The 17,878-nt window shown below is 43.7% G+C and overlaps 1 protein-coding gene across 6 annotated transcripts in view; it reads left to right on the plus strand.

Annotated features, from left to right (window-relative positions):
- DAAM2 (dishevelled associated activator of morphogenesis 2) overlaps nt 1-14,705 on the plus strand; it is a 216,907-nt gene extending 202,202 nt beyond the window's left edge. For all 6 annotated transcript variants that reach the window (XM_081000107.1, XM_081000112.1, XM_081000111.1 and 3 more), the window contains 2 exons: nt 5,824-5,994; nt 9,136-14,705. In XM_081000107.1, the coding sequence (XP_080856233.1) occupies nt 5,824-5,994; nt 9,136-9,354 (390 nt within the window). In that variant the 3' untranslated portion in view covers nt 9,355-14,705. The remainder of the gene's footprint in view (nt 1-5,823; nt 5,995-9,135) is intronic.
- The last annotated feature ends 3,173 nt before the right edge of the window (nt 14,706-17,878 follow it).

Genomic DNA, 17,878 nt, shown 5'->3' on the forward strand with positions numbered 1-17,878 from the left:
AGAATGTCCCTAATTTCTGAGATGTTGTGAGGAATTCTTAGAATTTTGCTGCTGCTGTTGTTGTTGTTGTTGCTGCTGCTGCTGCTGTGGACCACCCTGAGATCTACAGATGAAGGGTGGCATGCAAATTAAATGAATAATAATAAAAAATGTTAAATGTGGGGCATAGTGAGGGGAGGATTACCTATTTCTTTCCCTAGCCCCAATCAGAACAGAAACAATCCAGCTTTGGGCTTTAGGTGTCCTGTTTCTAGGATCACCTGTAGCACTGGCTTGTCGCACAGGGAGGGCCAAAGAGCAAGGTTAGGTCACACTTCATGGGCCAAGTCTAGGACAACAAGGGGGAAAGTCTGTATTGGTGATTTCTGCTTAGATCGGAGCTGGGAGAGGAGAAGTAAGACTTTCCTTACTGCGTGTTACGTTTGCAGTAGGAAATGCACTAATCCCATGTGTGCACCATAATTAAACCAATTAAAATAAACAAAGTAGTTATGCAGTATAATGCATTCTTGACTTCCAAAGACTACCTCTGAGTTGTGAGCTTTGGAGAATCATAACATAGCCTAGTGAAGAGAAACAGATCCTGCAAAACAATAGTCCCTCAACACAGCGGGGAATGCCCATATCATACCCCATGGCATGTGCTTTACAATGCCTGAGAACCTGAGCTGCAGGTTACCCCGCATAATGCTTAATCCAGCTCAGCAAATGAGAGCTTTCCGTCTATTTGTGCTAGCTATGTCAGTATCTTCCAATCGTGTATCCTTTCCATCACTTGGTGCAATTTGTTTCTGGTGTTTCGAGGATTAAGAATCCAGGGTTTATTTTCATCCCAAACCGGATTTAATCATATTGGGGAAGGAGAATCAGGTTCCTGGTTCTGCTAAGCTAATTGAAGTGTCTCCCCACAGCAAAGCCAATCATGTCTGGAAGTGGCTGCATGCACCTTTGCCAACATAATGTTCTCAACGAGAGATGCTTAATTCTAATTGCTATAACATGCCCCATCAATCTGTCACTCCGTACAATCATGTGCGCAGCTACTATTCTTGAACCAAGTTCCTTTTCAGCTTCTACTGGAGGAGCTCACAGCTTTCACTCCTCATCAAGCCCTGAGCTGCCTTTGGAGCCAGGAAGGGAATATTCTGTCCTTAACAAAACTGGAGCTATTTCTCATGCTCACTTTACTTTCTTACTTTCTTTCCCCACCCCCTGCTTTAAAAAAATAAAATAAAAATAAAAATTATATATGTATGTATGTGTGTATATATATATTTCCCCAGATGTGCTTCCCAGGGCCTGAAATTGCTCCATTCTCAATGGTCTCTCTGTGTTTGTTGAATCAAGGAGTGCTGTCTCCACCATGGAAACTTCTTGCAACTGGCCAGTACGGACGGAGGCCAGAATACTCAGAAATTCCACGATACTGTTCCTTTTAGCAAGAAAACACTCATGAATGTGATTTTTATCAACACTGAAATGGGTCTTGCTTTAAAAGCTTTGGCCATTAAGCTGAAGAACAGTGACAGTCATTGGGATTAAACACCTTTCTGTATATGGATCTAGGTTAATGAGCACAGAGGTCTAAATGGGAAGGAGACAACATCTCACCTATCATGATGTAGAAATGCACTGCCTCATCCTTGTTCCCAATGATCTTCCCCCTACCTGCCGGTGAAGGACCCCTGGTCCCCTCTTCCAACCGAAGAGGAATGCAGATAATGTGATTCCCCCATCATTATCTGATTATCTCCCTCTGTCTCTCTCCAGTGGGTGTTGGGAGCTACTGCTTTCCTGGCACACCATAAACAGGAAGCAACAGCAAAACTACATTTTCTTTGTGTATTACAAAGCAAAAAAGCAGTTCCATGTTTCTGTGCTCATAGACTGAGGGTGTAATGGCAGAATCAGGCTTTCTCCTGATTCATGGTGGGTTCTGGAGTCAAGGAACTTGGCAGGTGGGTATGCATAGTATCAGCAAGGATCATTTACGGGATGGAGACAAAAACAGTGGGAATTTGTTGCCAAGTGTGGAAACACGTCTGGGAAGCATTTCACAGGCAGCTGGGATCAACAGGATCCAATGAACAAGGAAGGGGGACCAGAATTCAGCAGGTTTTCTGAGCCAAGGCAGTACCAATACAAACCAGTAAGTGTTTATCAACCAGGATTGCCTATACTGTACAGCCTTAGAGTCAGACACAGGTCAAATTTCAAAATGCTTTTAAGATGTCCAGGTCTAATTTCTGTGTTATCTAGAGCAACCACTCATTTCTTAGTCCTCTTCCCCAAATCAAACTGCTGAATATGCGAGTTACTGTGGAAGTAAATGATTCCTAGGTTGAGGTTTCATTAAAAGATGTTTGAATGGCCAGATTTATAATAGTCACAAACCTCAGGCTTCCCTAAGAAAATATTAGAAATCCTAACCACCAAATACCTTTCCTCAACCTACTTTGGCCATTCAGTATGGGTAAAATAGTCTATTTTTAGCCTGTCACTTAAAATCTTATAGGCATTAGTGGATGATATATTAATAGAATTGACTGACGTGTGCAGGAAAGCAGAACAAGACTGAGCAATCAAAGCCCTAGTCTCAGAATGGTGCTGTAGACCAGCAATCTGGCTGTGAAACAGACTGCAGTCTGCTCGCAATGAGAAGAATATGCCCCTAGCAGAGAGGCGCTTGAACACACAAAGTTGTTGGTCAATCAGAACATCTACATTTGGTGTTGTTACTTAGATTGATTTTACTTGTGGTATTGTTTTATTGGGAACTGCTTTGAAATTCTTTTGTGTTTGTGAGACGCTGCATATAAATTTAGCAAATGAAAATAAATATGGGAGTCAGTACAGTGGTTGTTGTTGTTTAGTCGTTTAGTCGTGTCCGACTCTTCGTGACCCCATGGACCAGAGCACGCCAGGCACTTCTGTCTTCCACTGCCTCCCGCAGTTTGGTCAGACTCATGTTTGTAGCTTCGAAGACACTATCCAACCATCTCGTCCTCTGCCGTCCCCTTCTCCTTGTGCCCTCCATCTTTCCCAACATCAGGGTCTTTTCTCATGAGGTGGCCAAAGTATTGCAGCCTCAGCTTCAGGATCTGTCCTTCCAGTGAGCACTCAGGGCTGATTTCCTTCAGAATGGATAGGTTTGATCTTCTTGCAGTCCATGGGACTCTCAAGAGTCTCCTCCAGCACCATAATTCACAGTACAGTGGTACCTCGGGTTATATACGCTTCAGGTTACATACGCTTCAGGTTACAGACTCCGCTAACCCAGAAATATTACCTCGGGTTAAGAACTTTGCTTCAGGATGAGAACAGAAATCGTGCTCCGGCGGCGCGGCGGCGGCAGGAGGCCCCATTAGCTAAAGTGGTGCTTCAAGTTAAGAACAATTTCAGGTTAAGAACGGACCTCCGGAATGAATTAAGTACTTAACCCGAGGTACCACTGTACCTAAAAGGGGAGGATAAATATTCCCTAACATATTGAAATGGCTCAGATATTGGTAGAGTAAAGGTAAAGGTAAAGGGACCCCTGACCATTAGGTCCAGTTGTGGCCGACTCTGGGGTTGCGGCACTCATCTCGCTTTATTGGCCGATGGAGCCGACGTACAGCTTCTGGGTCATGTGGCCAGCATGACTAAGCCGCTTCTGGCGAACCAGAGCAGCGCACGGAAACGCCGTTTACCTTCCCGCCAGAGTGGTACCTATTTATCTACTTGTACTTTGGCGTGCTTTTGAACTGCTAAGTTGGCAGGAGCAGGGAATGAGCAACGGGAGCTCACCCCATCGCAGGGATTCAAACCGCCGACCTTCTGATCGGCAAGTCCTAGGCTCTGTGGTTTAACCCACAGCGCCACCCGCATATTGGTAGAGTAGGGGAAGGCAAATACACAGCTGTTCTTCTGAATGACAGCCTTGCATTTGTCACCATATCTAGTTTGGCCTAATAGAAGAAGGATCTGTGGAGGGAAGAAGAAAGCAAGCAAGTTCAGAGTTTGGGTTTATTTGCTTTGAAAAATAATGGCTCAGCCAGTTTCGAGATGGAAAGGGAGCTGAGTGGCAGACAGTTCTTCTCAGGGTATACAGAGAGTGCCTTGCTGTGTTCCCTTTTGCATTTTGAACATTTAACCATTTGCAGGAGCAATCATGCCCAGTCTTGATGGCATCTCACGGAAAAGAAATGCCCCCTGTGTTATCCTTGACCATGGCTTCTGCCATCTGAAACTCTGCATTGCTCACTTACATAAAAGGAAGCATAAGCCCACAGGCATTGCTCCAGCTTCAGCAGCACTGCAGCATAATGTCAGTGTTTTGGGGATGAGCAAATGACAGGACACAAGAAACTAAGCAAAGCTGTCTGCAGTTGACACCCCAGGGAGATCACCATTTGTGATCTCAGATGAGATTATTGTGTCATTGTGTCAGGCAGTTTCTGGAAAGAAATTGTGGCAAGCTGGGGAGTACACAAGCAAGCTCAGTTTGTAATGCACACAGGGTTGCAGGGTTAAGGGCCTGTTGTCAGGAGGATGCACTGGAAAGGGAGGTTGTACATTTTGTGTCCAACAGAGAGGCTTATTGAGGTGGTGAAAGTCATGTGTCATGAATAAGCTTGTTCATTTCTTCAGCTGCTGTGAGGACAAAACTATCGTGTATCTCATGATGTCCATATCCATGGGGGTGTGGAGGAGAAGCAGAATGGCAGGGTCCATGGAGTGTATTAAAAAAATGGAATATTTAGCAGACCTAACAAAAAACAAATGTAGGGGGAAAGGATTGGTGAGAAAAAATTCAGTGATTGCTGTGATTTCACCAAATCTAAATCATGGCTGCCTTGTGACAGATGCATTATCAGTTGGCAGCTACCAAATGCTTCTTTTAGCCTCTGCATTCTCCTTATAAAAGAATGGGAGTAATGTTTCCACACTGTCCATTCTTATTTACTACCCTCTCCCCCCCACTCATCAACCACATGATCTAGCCACTGTTTCATTTCTCCTAGGAAACAACCTTTTATATTGGGTGTGAGGTCTCTTAAAGTAATTGCCCAACAAAATCTCTGTATTAAAATGCTGTGTTGTTCCTGTAAGAGCCTCTTAATTCTGGCTTTGCAGGTAATTGGGAGGGAAAGAAGTTGGGCAGAACCTGGGTGCTGTTTAACCGTTGTCACCGCCGCCACCAGCATTTCTGCACTGGGGTTCAGAGTTGAATTTATATCTAAGGTGTTGATGTACCTGACCTGCTTTGTTGTTGTCATATGAGTGTGTGTGTGTGTGTGTGTGTGAGAGAGAGAGAGAGAGAGAGAGAGAGTGCACAAACCACTGCCCAAGCCTCACAACTGACAGCCTCAGTATCAAATTCTTACATTCAAGTCAAAGCTTATCCCAAACTCCTTCTGGCACCCGTTTGCTTGTTCTAGGAGAAATGTTGCCACCAGTTCTGGCTCGCTTGCTCATTACACCAAATAAGCTATGCAGCATGGTGCCTGGCAAATGCCGGCAGCCACTTCATTGGGTCTCAAGATGGCCTCATGATGAACGAGAGCTGAAGCCTTAGCTGCTTCATGCTTATTGTGTGGCCTGCCCTAGACTTGGCTAGCCCAGCTCTCCAGACTGGTGAGGCAAAGGGACCATTAAAATGACAAACCCAATCCCTTGGTCTGCTGGGCATTGATGGGAATTTTCACTAGCAATAAAAAGGGGCGGGCGGGATGCATTTCACTTCATAACACACTTGTGCCTTTTCTTTCCTGTTCTAAATGCAGTGTGTCTGTTTCTGGTTTTTTGTTTTTTGTTAATCTTTCTTCCTCTCCCTGACAGTACGCCAAGGCGCTGAAGCACTTTGGAGAGCATGAGGGTAGGATGCAGCCAGATGAGTTTTTTGGCATCTTTGACACCTTCCTGCAGTCCTTCACAGAAGCCAAACAAGATCTGGAGAATATGAGGAAGAAGAAAGAGGAGGAGGAGCGGAGGGCACGCATGGAAGCCATGGTGAGGAGGACTCAAGTGTGTTGGAGCAAAAAGAGAGCTTTCTCTGGGAAGTTGTTTCTCCCAGCATCTTGGGAAGTCTAAGGACAGCGTGTGCTGAGGGACATGTCTTCTCTCTGCACTCCCACACACAGTGCGGCCAGCTGTCCTGCACCATTGTCCCATCTGAGCTCATATCCTGCCTGCCTGTTGGCCTCTCATTCATGCTCTTTGCCACAAACCTTCCTTGTCCCACATGCTCTGTGTGGTAAGAATCTGTCCCTCTCGCCCTCCTTTCAGCACCACAATGTCTACATGCTAATAAGGGACAATGCACACTGTGCCGTACAGACAAGAATGAAAATGCAGTGGTACCTCGAGTTACAAATGTCTCAGGTTACAAACACTTCAGGTTACAAACTCCGCTAACCTGGAAGAGTTACCTCGAGTTGAGAACTTTGCCCCAGGATGAGAACGGAAATTGTGTGCCGGCGACAGCGCAGCAGCAAGAGGCCCCATTAGCGAAAGCACGCCTCTAGTTAAGAACAGTTTCAGGATAAGAACAGACCTCCAGAACGAATTAAGTTCATAACTAGAGGTACCACTGTACTGGCTGTTTCCAATGAGAAACAGTGATAAATACCAAGGGAAGGTTCCACTGTTTGCCATAGGAAGCATGGAGAGCGGTAAGATGCAAACAGAACAATCCATGATTTCCATTGAATTAGATTTTAATAATAAATTAATAACAGAATTATTAATATTATTACAGATGATGAAAGGTACTACATTGCATTATTTGAATTTAATGGCATGACATCCCCTTTGACCTCTCCTGAGTCCAGTGCTTCAGCCCTTGACACCAGAAATAGAATCTGGCACACCAGCCCTGTGGTTCTAGCACTCAACCATTCCCCTCCCATTTCTGCTGGACAAAATGTAAAAATATGGGAAGTCCATGCATCTCCATGCATACAGCTGGGGCAGACTGTTGTCTGTTACCTTATGCAAGAAGACACCTGCCATGCAATTGATTTCTTACTTGCTGTCTTCCAGGAGCTATTGCAAGCTGCATTTTGGTTTGGTAGAGCCAATTCCTTCAGCTGTGTAATGCACCAATTCATTCCCTTTGCTGATTCTGCCTCTAGAGCACTAATGTTTGGATCCCCGGGGGTTCATGTGAACTGACCTCCCTCTCCTAACCTTATGGCTTTCCCAAGCCTGAGAACAGTTCCTCAGCATTCTTCTGCCTCGTTTCATGTTGCCAGCACTTTAACCCTAGCAGTGATGGTCACTCCAGCCTCGCTAAGAATGAGGGCTGCTTTTCCGAGTCCCCTGTGAAAACACCCTTGTTTTCTCCAGCTTAAAATGAGCTGTGGGGTGATGTGGGGATGTAGGACTATTTTGAAGAAACTCTTTCCCAGTGAATTAGTATGCAGCTGTGCGTGGTTTAAAATGTCATGAGCCCATAAGTGTGAAACAACAATAAGGAACAGTTTTAGAAGTGTTGAAAGGCAGACTGTCCAACACACAACCGGAATGGGAGGAGAGGGCAGACCCCTGATTTGCAGGAATGAGGGGCACTGGCAGGTCCTCTGTACTGGAATTTAGGAGGGGAACAGTGGGGGACAGAAGAACTGTGTGTGGCCAGGGCAAAAAAGAAGCCCTGGAGTTTCTGGGTCACAACTTGGGATATATTCCTGACTCCAGTGAAATCAGTGGGGTGTTATCTACTGAGTTCAAGTATAGTCAGGGTCACATTTTGACACCCACTTCCTGTGTGGGTGGGAAAAGGAATGCATTTCTCTCTGTCTCTTCCTCCCAAACATTTAATCACACAGGGATGGCCTGGATTTGAGGCAAAAGGTCCTGCTTCACTGCTTATGTTTTCATCAGCAAGAGTCACATGACCCCCAAAGCGACTTTCACAATCACTGCTCCTTTATTCACGAGTTGTCACACTGGCTTTTATAAAATTGACTCATAAGTGGATTGTGGCTTCTAGCCAGAACATTCGCTTTCAAAGGGGTTTTCTCTAATTCCATGCTCACTTTCATTTTAGATTTGGCCTTAAAGGAATGCCCCCTTGCTTTCTGAACTCATGGGGAAGATATCCTGGGCTGCCACTTCATTTTATTTTTTTTAAAAAATTATTTACTGAAGAATTTCTGCGCCTTCAGTTTTGTAAAAGCTGCCAGAGTGACCAATCAAGCAAAATAGTAGAGATTACGTTTTAAAAATCAGTTATGCAAAATCGTAAACATGGTTCGTGGCAGTAGAATCCCTAAACCAATATATAGCCTTTGTTACTAGTAGGCACTGATACCTTTATCTTCCCATAATTCCTCTAAAGCTATCCCCCCCTTTAAAGCTAAGTTGATGTCTATCAGTATGTCTAGTAGGAGTGAGTGCTATTGTCTAACTGTGCTTCTGTGTGAAGAAGTACTTCCTCTCTTCTGTCCGTCACCTTCCCACAACCAGCTTCATTGGATGAACATGGTTTCTAGGGTTGTGAGAGAGTGGGAGGAGAACCTCACCACTTTCTCTTACTAGCATAAATAATCATATACATCTCTATGATGTGCTTCCTTACTCACCTCCCGCCACAAAAAAAGCCACAGACCTTATACTTTTGAAGTTTGTTTTTTTAATTTAACAGCATTTATAAACCACTTAATATCCTAAAATCTCCTAAATTGATATAGAAAACTGCAGCATAAGAACATGAAAAACAGATACAAAACAAAAACCAGTAGGATGACTATAAAATCCGTAATGGCTATTATATTACGTATGCATGTACATTATGTTGCTTGTTATGTTATAAACCCCCTTCTGATTTGATAAGGGGCAGCATATAGATTTCCTAACTAAAACAGTATCGTTAAAAGCAAGAACGAAAGAGTCCAATCTAATGGCAATGCCTAGCCATGTATATATATACACACACACATATATGTATATGTATATGTATATGTATATGTATAATGTATGTATATGCATATGGTTTGTGGTTCAAGTTTGTGGTTCAAGAAACAACTAATTCTATAGATCTTTTATACAAGGTGTAAATATCTCTGTTTAGTGGCTTCAGCAGTACAATTTTTTTAAACATCCCCTGACAAGTTTAAATCCATGTATATATGTCTGTTTCTCCCTCAACAGCTAAAGGAACAGAGAGAGAAGGAGCGGCGGCAGAAGAAAGCCAAGGCTGGCAGTGTCTCTGAGGAGGGAGGGGGAGAGTTTGATGATCTCGTGTCTGCTTTGAGGTCCGGCGAGGTCTTTGACAAGGACTTATCGAAGCTCAAGCGCAACCGCAAGCGTTCAGGGAACCAAAGCTTGGAGACGAGCCGGGAACGGGCAGTGACAAAGCTCAATTATTAGAGGAGGAGGAAGAAGCACAAAGGAAAGGAAAGGACAAAACAAAGACTTATTGCCACAACAGAGAGTCAAACAAGATGGCGGAGGCTGGCCAATATCCTTCCAGGGAGACTTGTCTATCTGGTGGCTTTGTTTACTGTTTCCAGGATGAACGGGCCTTCCCATCTTGCTCTCTTCCATAGCCATATAATCTGGAATGGTTATAAAAGTGCCTCTCTACAGCCCAAGGGATTTGTCACCAAGACAGTGCTGTTTGGTAGACGAGTTTGCTTCTTGACATTTCCCCTCACAACTTCAGCCAGGTCCCAGTGGCGGAACACAAACCGTTGGGCCTTCTGTGCCGATTAGTTATGGGGAGAGAGACTATGGTTTACTCTGTGCCAAAGTGTACACTTAAAAAAAAAAAAGTTCTCCATCTATCTGAGAAAATTAACAAGACATTTTCAGTTTGGTTTGCTGAACCCTCCTGCCCATCCTTCAGGCATCTGTTGTGGAGTGGGTCTACAGCGCTGCAGCTCCGTTCTTCCCCAGGATTTACAAAAGGCCATTGGTCAAAGGCTGAATCATGTTTTTCGATCTGGAGAAATGTTACTTAGTGGCCTATATCATATAAAGCAAAGCAAGTGATGCTGCGTCAGCGGAAGTAGGTGGGACCGCTCAGCCGAAGAAGACAGACTGACTGTTTGCGACACTCCTTGTTTTTTTCAGGAATCATGGATATTGAGTCTTCAGGGATGTGCCCAGCCATGAGAAAGAATGAGGGAAGGATGAACCACACTCGGAAGAGTGACCGCAATGGGTTTCGAGCCAGTTCAGTTGTCATTGCTGAGCAATGTGGTAGGGAAAGGGTGGCAAATAAGAATGTTCACAGGTGTAAATCTACATAATTTTGTTAGCACAATAAAAATGGTTATTGGGACTGGCAGAGGTAGGATTTTTTTTTCTTTTTTAAACCCAGGCAAATGGAGTTTGTCTGGTGGTTGGAAATGGGAATCCTTTTTTGTGTCGGCAGCCATAACTCTACTGGGATGAACTGGAGCTTACACTTTAACAGGCTGGCCTTCTCGGAAGCCCCAGGTCTCCCAGAAAGGGCTGCACGATTTTAATAGTAGTAGTAATAATAATAACACGCTGCATCGGTAGAAAGCTGGGGTGTTTGAGGACTTTTCCATCTGGAAGGGAGTGATGGTAGACTCAAAGGTGGCTTACCCCAGTCGACTTTGATAAGAGCTCCAGAGAGCACAGGTAATTAATCCAAAAATAATTAGTTGTTCCACAGTGGAAACTATCTAACATGCACAGCCGGAACAGTGAGAGGGAGCATATTAATATCTTCCTGTTTCATTGTACCTATATGGCTGTATGGCAATAGAAGCATATAGTGTTAGAGTCCTTATTTATCATAAAGAGGTGAACAGACTGTCGCCTTCCTTCAAGTGAGCATAGGAAAAAGAGGCGAGAAAGATCTGGGTGTTAAGCGTAGCGACAGATGGTCATGCCCATTTCTGGAAATGAACGTGTCATCTGTGAGTGAGAAGTCCTTGGGACTCTGAGGAATCCTGAAGAGGCTCAAATCGTCACTTTACAGAGCAATCCTATGACCTCTTTGTGGGTGGGAGAAGCTGTGGCAGAACCACCACATCTGGCACTCTGCAGGCTCACTGCAGCCGGGGTGGAAAGTGTGGGGCAGCTTTCCTCCCTGCCTTTTGACCTTCCCCACTTCCAAAGTGCAACCTCTCCCGTAACGCCCTGCTCTTGTCCCCACTACCAGTAGGGAGCCATTATGCAATTTCTGTGGCCACACAGTAGACCTCCGTCTCTGCCCACCCTCCCAAGCAGCATAGGATTGCTCCCCCCTTATCACCTGCTTTTTGTTTGTATCAAAGTGTTATTTAATTTCAAGCTTAACCTTGAGTTTGTAGAGCAGACAACGTCTGCATCTTGAGCACTGCCTGATCAGTATTCTATGCAAACCACGTTAGAAAATTGTAGAGGGAGGTTGTTGGTCAGAACATCAGGAACACTAAATCAGGTATCTGGGAACATGCAGGAGAGACAGAGAGAGTGAGAAGACAGAAGCTGCCTTATTTTAATGTAGTGGAGTCTGAGCCTCCCATTTCTGAATTTCTCTGTTCATGACATTCCAGAATCCAGCACTTCTGCTTTGACACAGACAGTGAAGAGCCGGTTACCTTACAAGGGCCGGATGCAATGTGCTCTCTCCTTTACTCCTCCTCCCTGTTTTGAAGGGCCTCTTTTTGTGAAAACAAACCCACTGCAAATAGACCCAAGCACTTTTTTTTTTAAAAAAAATATTTCTAAAAACTTTTCTTTTGGGGGTGTGTGGGAATTTTACAAACTTATACTTTAGGGAGTATTCTCCCCACCTCCAAAGATGATGAAATAGACACTTTTAAAAGAAAATGTAATTGCTATCTCAAGCTTTTTGCCGAGCTCTGTAGTAGAGATGTAGTACTGTGATAATGTGTATTGTGGACACAATGCGAGGCTGAAGCAATATGTGCCATAAAGGTAAAGGTAAAGGTACCCCTGACCAGTCGCGGATGACTCGGGTTGTGCGCTCATCTTGCTCTATAGGCCGAGGGAGCCGCCGTTTATCCGCAGACAGTTTCTGGATCATGTGGCCAGCATGACTAAGCCACTTCTGGCAAACCAGAGCAGCACACAGAAACGCCATTTATGTGCCATAGGGGGAGAACAAATGAGTTTAGTATGCAGAAAAGCCCGAGATAACATTCCCCCCCCGAATATAAACATTTGTTTTCTTTCAGCACCGTCTTACCCCTCTTGCTTAGTTTCTAAAGATTTAAGGCCTGCAGAGAGATTAATTACAAAGGATAAATCCCAATTCACCAGCTTAGATTCATCTGTGACCCTCTTCCTGAATGTGAAAAAAGAGACTAATCTGATCTGTTTCTGTTAATGTGGTTTAGTCTTATGCTGATGGCATTACCATAACCCCCATTCTTTCTGGTTATGAATCGGAGGAGGGCCAGCCTGGAGCCTGCTGGTGGCTCTCTCTGTCATTGTCCCATTTCAGAGGGGCACCCCCTCCATTTTGGGTGGCAAGGAAGCTTACTTGGTGACAAGCACCAGCAGGTGGCATGCAGCAATCACTTAAAAATGAATAAAATAAAAGCAAAAGCATTACATCTGAATCAGCTTAAATCCAAAGCATTTTTCCCTCTGAAAAATAAGTTGCAAATTCTTTAGTCGGGCTGCAGGACCAGTGCTCAGGGATGATGATAGTTGTAGTCCAACAGCACCTGGAGACTATAACTCCCTTTAGACTGTAATTCCCAGCAGCTACAGCCAGTGCTGGCTGGGTCTCCTGCACGTTGTAATATAAAACAATGGGGAGGCACCAGTTTGGGGAAGTCTGATCAAGAGAATGCTTGAAAACACAAAATCCCGGAGTGTTTTAATGACTGCAGCCGGACTTCGTATCTTCTCAAATCTAGCTCTTCAACTTTTCCTAATACTTATGCATCATCACTATTGTTTGTGGTTGACAACAAATAGAAAATCTACAACAACATACCTTCTTCTGTGGACTCTGGTTGCAACGTGTGTCAATGATGTTAGGACTGGGCTATGTGTTCCTAACCCAGGTGGGCATGTTAATCCAAATCCATCGCCAGTTAACAGTGATGGCAATACAGTAACAGTTCAGGTTTAGAAGTCTCCTCTGTTGGTTAGATCCAAATGGTTCATCTCCTTCCAGCCAATGGAGCATTTCCCAGGGAAAAAGCATTCCAAGTTTTGCAAGGGGTAATAAATACCAAAGTTTGAGTCCGCTCATCCCAGATTCGGGGGGGGGGGGGACATGGCAAGGGCTTAATGAGATATTTCTCATTTGGAAGACAATGTTTGCAGGTCTTTTAGAAGTATTATGTTTCACAAAGTGAAGGAGAGCAAAGCACTTGTCCTACAGAAGAGCTGTGGTTCTCCATGCCCACCTCAACTTCTTTGGGCAGACCTTTTTCTTTCTGCCACCCCCCCCCCCCAAGTTATAGCCCAATAGCCATTGAAATAGGTTTATATCTTAAAAGTTTCCATGAAGGGAAAAGAGATCAGTTGTACAGTTCTGTTATGTACATGATGTATGCAGTTCTGTTTTTTTAATGTTCTAATAATTAAAAAAATACAATTTTAGGAATGTTTTTAGGGGAACCCTGTAAATGCCACACCTCTATTTATTTCGCCTTATTTTAGTTTGCTATTTTTGTGTATACACCGCATTGCAGCCATGACTATTGAGACTGCACCAGTATATTCGGAGCAAGCAGAGTTCCATACTTGACACTGCTCAGGCAGGATAGGTCAGTGGGCTGGGCTTCCATTGAAGGAAAGATTTAATGCTCAGGAAGCCCTCCCTGCACCACACACACACATTGATGTGTTGCAGAAGGATGAGGAACATGTGGCCTTCCAGCCTTAGCCAGCATGGCCAGTGGTCAGGGACAAAGGGACTTGTGGTCCAATAACAGTTGGAGGACCACAGGTTCCCCATCCCAACAACAAACAACCTTTTTGGGCAACCATAACACAAATCAAGTCCAAAGTATATGCCATTGCTGGCCCAGCACACACAGACAGTTTCTCAGTGCCCTTGTGTGTCTTTTCATCATACAGCTGAGCTGTAGAATGGGCAGCAATGTTAAACAAGAGAAGCAGGTGCCTCCAGGTGTATCTGCAAAGTCTTTGCATCTGGTCCCCCCTCCCCAGTAGAATGAAGATGTGCACCTTCTGTTTTCCTTATCTTCTATGCAACAATGTCACTGGCTCAAGGGCTAGTTCCATGAACACAGCCAGCTACATCAAGGGCGAGGGAGCTGTGACCATCCAGATGTTGTTAGACTTACAATTACCATTATCCTTGACCCCTGAGCCATGCTGGCTGGGGCTTATAGAAGTCCAACATCATCTGGAGGGCTACACGTTCCCCACTACTGAAATATGTTATTCTGGCTTGACTAATCAAAACCAGTAATATAGGTTAGGCTGCCACCACTATTCTATCTCAGAATTTTCATTTATAAAGGGAGGAATTCTACCATTTTAAGAGGTAACTAATCTGCCTTACACCATCTTGTATATGAACCTGGCAAGTGTCCCTGCCCAAGAACTGCTAAGAAAACCTGTGCGTGTGCGTGTGCTTACATGTTTTCATCTTGCTCCTCTAATGCTTTGGTGTCTCCTCATTTGTTGGTCAATTTAAGATTATAAATGAAATTAAATGTACAAAACCTGTAGCATCCTTTTTATCTGCACCTTTTTATAAGAATATAATGTAATACTAAAAAAAAATAATTAAAGATATATTGCCCCTATTTTATTCCACTGAGTTATTTTGTTCGGTGAGCCAAACAAATTTAAGCAATAAACTCTATATTAATGTTCACTAAAACAAGCATTATTTTATTCTTCATTTCACAGCAACACCTTAAGATTTGATTGATTCAGTCTCTACCTGTGCTAAAGTCTACATCATCAATGCAGCAAGTAGGATAAAATAATAATAATAATAATAATAATAATAATAATAATAATAATAATAATAATTGTACACATCTCATCTGGCTTGGTGGCTTGTGTAAAAACATAATAAAACATTAAACACCTCACGCCAAAAGAATTACATATGAAAAAGTATGACACTAACCATCGAAGAATGCTGTTTCGCAGCTTCAACACTAACTGTATCGTCATCATCATCATCAATTTCTATTCCACATTTTACAATACAGCTTACAAAATTGAATGCCATGTATTTTGCTTTCAACACCCTCTTGCTTTGCTCCTTTAAGTTTTCCAACTTGCTCTGGGGGACCCCCAAACTTGCAAAGCAGATTCTGGGGGCATGTGAAGGACATAAGGAATGAGGGGGAAATCAGACGCCCATGGTGTCCATTCTGTTGTTAGATGGACTCTTGCTGATTTATTACTGATTTCACCCAAAAGCCATACAAACCAAATGAAATCAAAGCACCACACAAACCAGTCCCACCACAAATGCACCTGGAAAATCATGTCAACACAACTTTGTTGTTTAGTTGTACCCGACTCTTCGTGACCCCATGGACCAGAGCAACTACCCCATGGACCAGAGTCAACACAACTACCATACATCACAACTAATCATAAAAGGATTGCTCTGTTTTCCATAGATTGAAGAGTTTCTCCTCCTGCCCCCTGTGCTTCATATGTCTTCTACAGCCACATTTATAAACAAAGCAAGTAAGACCACTGCAGTTAATGACCATGTCCATGGGCAAGTAGAACATTTTTCTTCTAAAGCACTTCCCAATCAAAACCAACAGCTGCCGATGTAGAAAAGAGTTTTCTTGACAGTAAGAAAAGGATGTACGTAGGTATTTGTTCAAAATGCAATGGCTGGCTGCTGCTTGATGACAGTTGAGGGAGGAGACTTAAGACTCGGGTTCTTTCAGGCAACCTATGAATGTTCGACCATTTCTCTCTGCCCTCACCCATTCTGCTCTCTTCACTATTGCCATGTTCTACAATACCACAACTGGCTCTGGAAACCACTCAGAAAGTTCACAAAATGGCTACTCAAAGAATGTCCCTAGCAAGCTGGAACAGCATCTAATTCCTTATGGATTTTCCAGCTCCTTAACAATCATATCTTGAGTCTGGAGCAACATATCCTGGTCTCGTTCCTGCCCTTCAGCAGAAACAAAAATGAAACTTCTCAATAAGCACCAGCTCACCACAAGTACTGCTCTCCAAATGGAGCAGTCTGGGGTTTCAACCACAGCTGACTGCATTCCCCTTGGCAAGTCCAATCATTTATTGCCAACTGCCAAGTCTGGGTAGTGGGAGTCAGACAAAGCACGTCCCAGCATTGCTATGGGGTGAAAAGGAGAAACTCCAAACCGGCAATCTTAATCTCATTCATAAACAAGCTTCTTTCTTGGTGTGGATGCTGCCAACTCCTATCTGTTCTCCATTAATCTCCCCCCATCCCGCAAGAGAAAAGGGACGGGAGTATAGCAGGAGAAGCTGGGGAATTGAATCTGGCACAGAAGCCATTTGAGCTGTCTAGGTTTTATCCCAAACCAGAAACACCTAGATCCAAATTGTGCAAAGGGAAGGGAGGCAATCAAACAAGCTTCATAGTGTAAAAGTGAAATGGGCCAGGGTTTTCTCATGGGAGAAAAGGCAGACGAAATATACATATGGTGAACATTCATTCCAGCCCTGTTAGAACCCCAGAAGGAGAGATTATCTAAAAATAATAGCGTCTGAATCACAGATTGATAGACCTGAAAGGAATTTGTCAGTGATCTCATCCAAACCTCTACTGTTCATAACCAAATTTGTTTATTACATTCACATTCCATCTTTCTTCCATCATGGAATCCAAAGTACCCCAGAGGTCTCCTATCCAGTGCAATCCCTGCTTAGCTTCTGGAAGATGGTGGCCTTGGATGTCTGCAGACAACACCCTCTTCCTTCCACAGTAGCCAAGGGCTGGGGGAACCTGTGCCCACCAGTTGTTATTGGACTTCAGCTCCCATCAGCCCTAACCATTGACCATGGCTGGTTGGGGCTGATGGGATGTGAAGCCCAGAAACACCTGGGCAACTACAGGTTCCTCATTCCTGGACTAGTCCATCATCATACAGACTATGCTATATCAGAAGGAATGAGGCAGATCAAACCAGATGTTCCGTCAAGACAAATGAAAGGTTCTGAAGAAAACTTAAGTTTGCTTTTCAATGAAAATTCGCTCTTCCGACTGGAAGATTTCTTTATAAGCCCCTTTGCCTGGTTTTTGCTTTTAAGCAACTTACTTATCAGCCATAGAAATAAATATTGTTTCCATGCTGTTTAAAGCTTCACATGAAAATATTACGGAGGACCAGATTCTCCATTCCAAGCCCTTCTAGAGCCTCGATGTTGCATTTCAGACAAGCAAAATTCCCCAAACACCTTTTGAAAACACACATTACAATACTCCAATGGAAAGGTGAGTATAGCTTGCATGTGTCAGTGTGACTGGCTCCTTGTTCTCCTGTGAATTTCTCAGTATGCACAGCATGTAAGATGGAGAACAGACCACAGGTGGGTACAGGAATGCCCCCAAGCAGTGCTTTTTTCTGGGGGGATGCAGGGATACGCATACCCATAAACATTTTGTGAATCTAAGTTTGGCCTCATTGAGGGGCAGTATTTCAATATGAGTAGGAAAATGAGAGTACCCCTAAACATTTTTAAAGAAAAAAAGCACTGCCCCCAGTAACAACCTTTGACTTCTTCTGAGGTGTATTGTACCAACACACCCTTTACATCTGCACTGAGCTTCAGTTTGACAGCATTTATCCAACCAGTCACAGATTTCAGACAACCACTCATGTCTCTTCAGTGAAGTCCCTGAATGAGCTTCATTAGAATATAGATGGCACCTATCTCCCAAACAGTGAATGATCTCTCTCACCATCATTTGTAAAAGGACATTTTAGCCTATCATTTCCTTCAA

Source organism: Podarcis pityusensis (genome assembly GCF_964106645.2).
Source record: "Podarcis pityusensis genome assembly, chromosome: 3".
Taxonomy (NCBI): Eukaryota; Metazoa; Chordata; class Lepidosauria; order Squamata; family Lacertidae; genus Podarcis; species Podarcis pityusensis.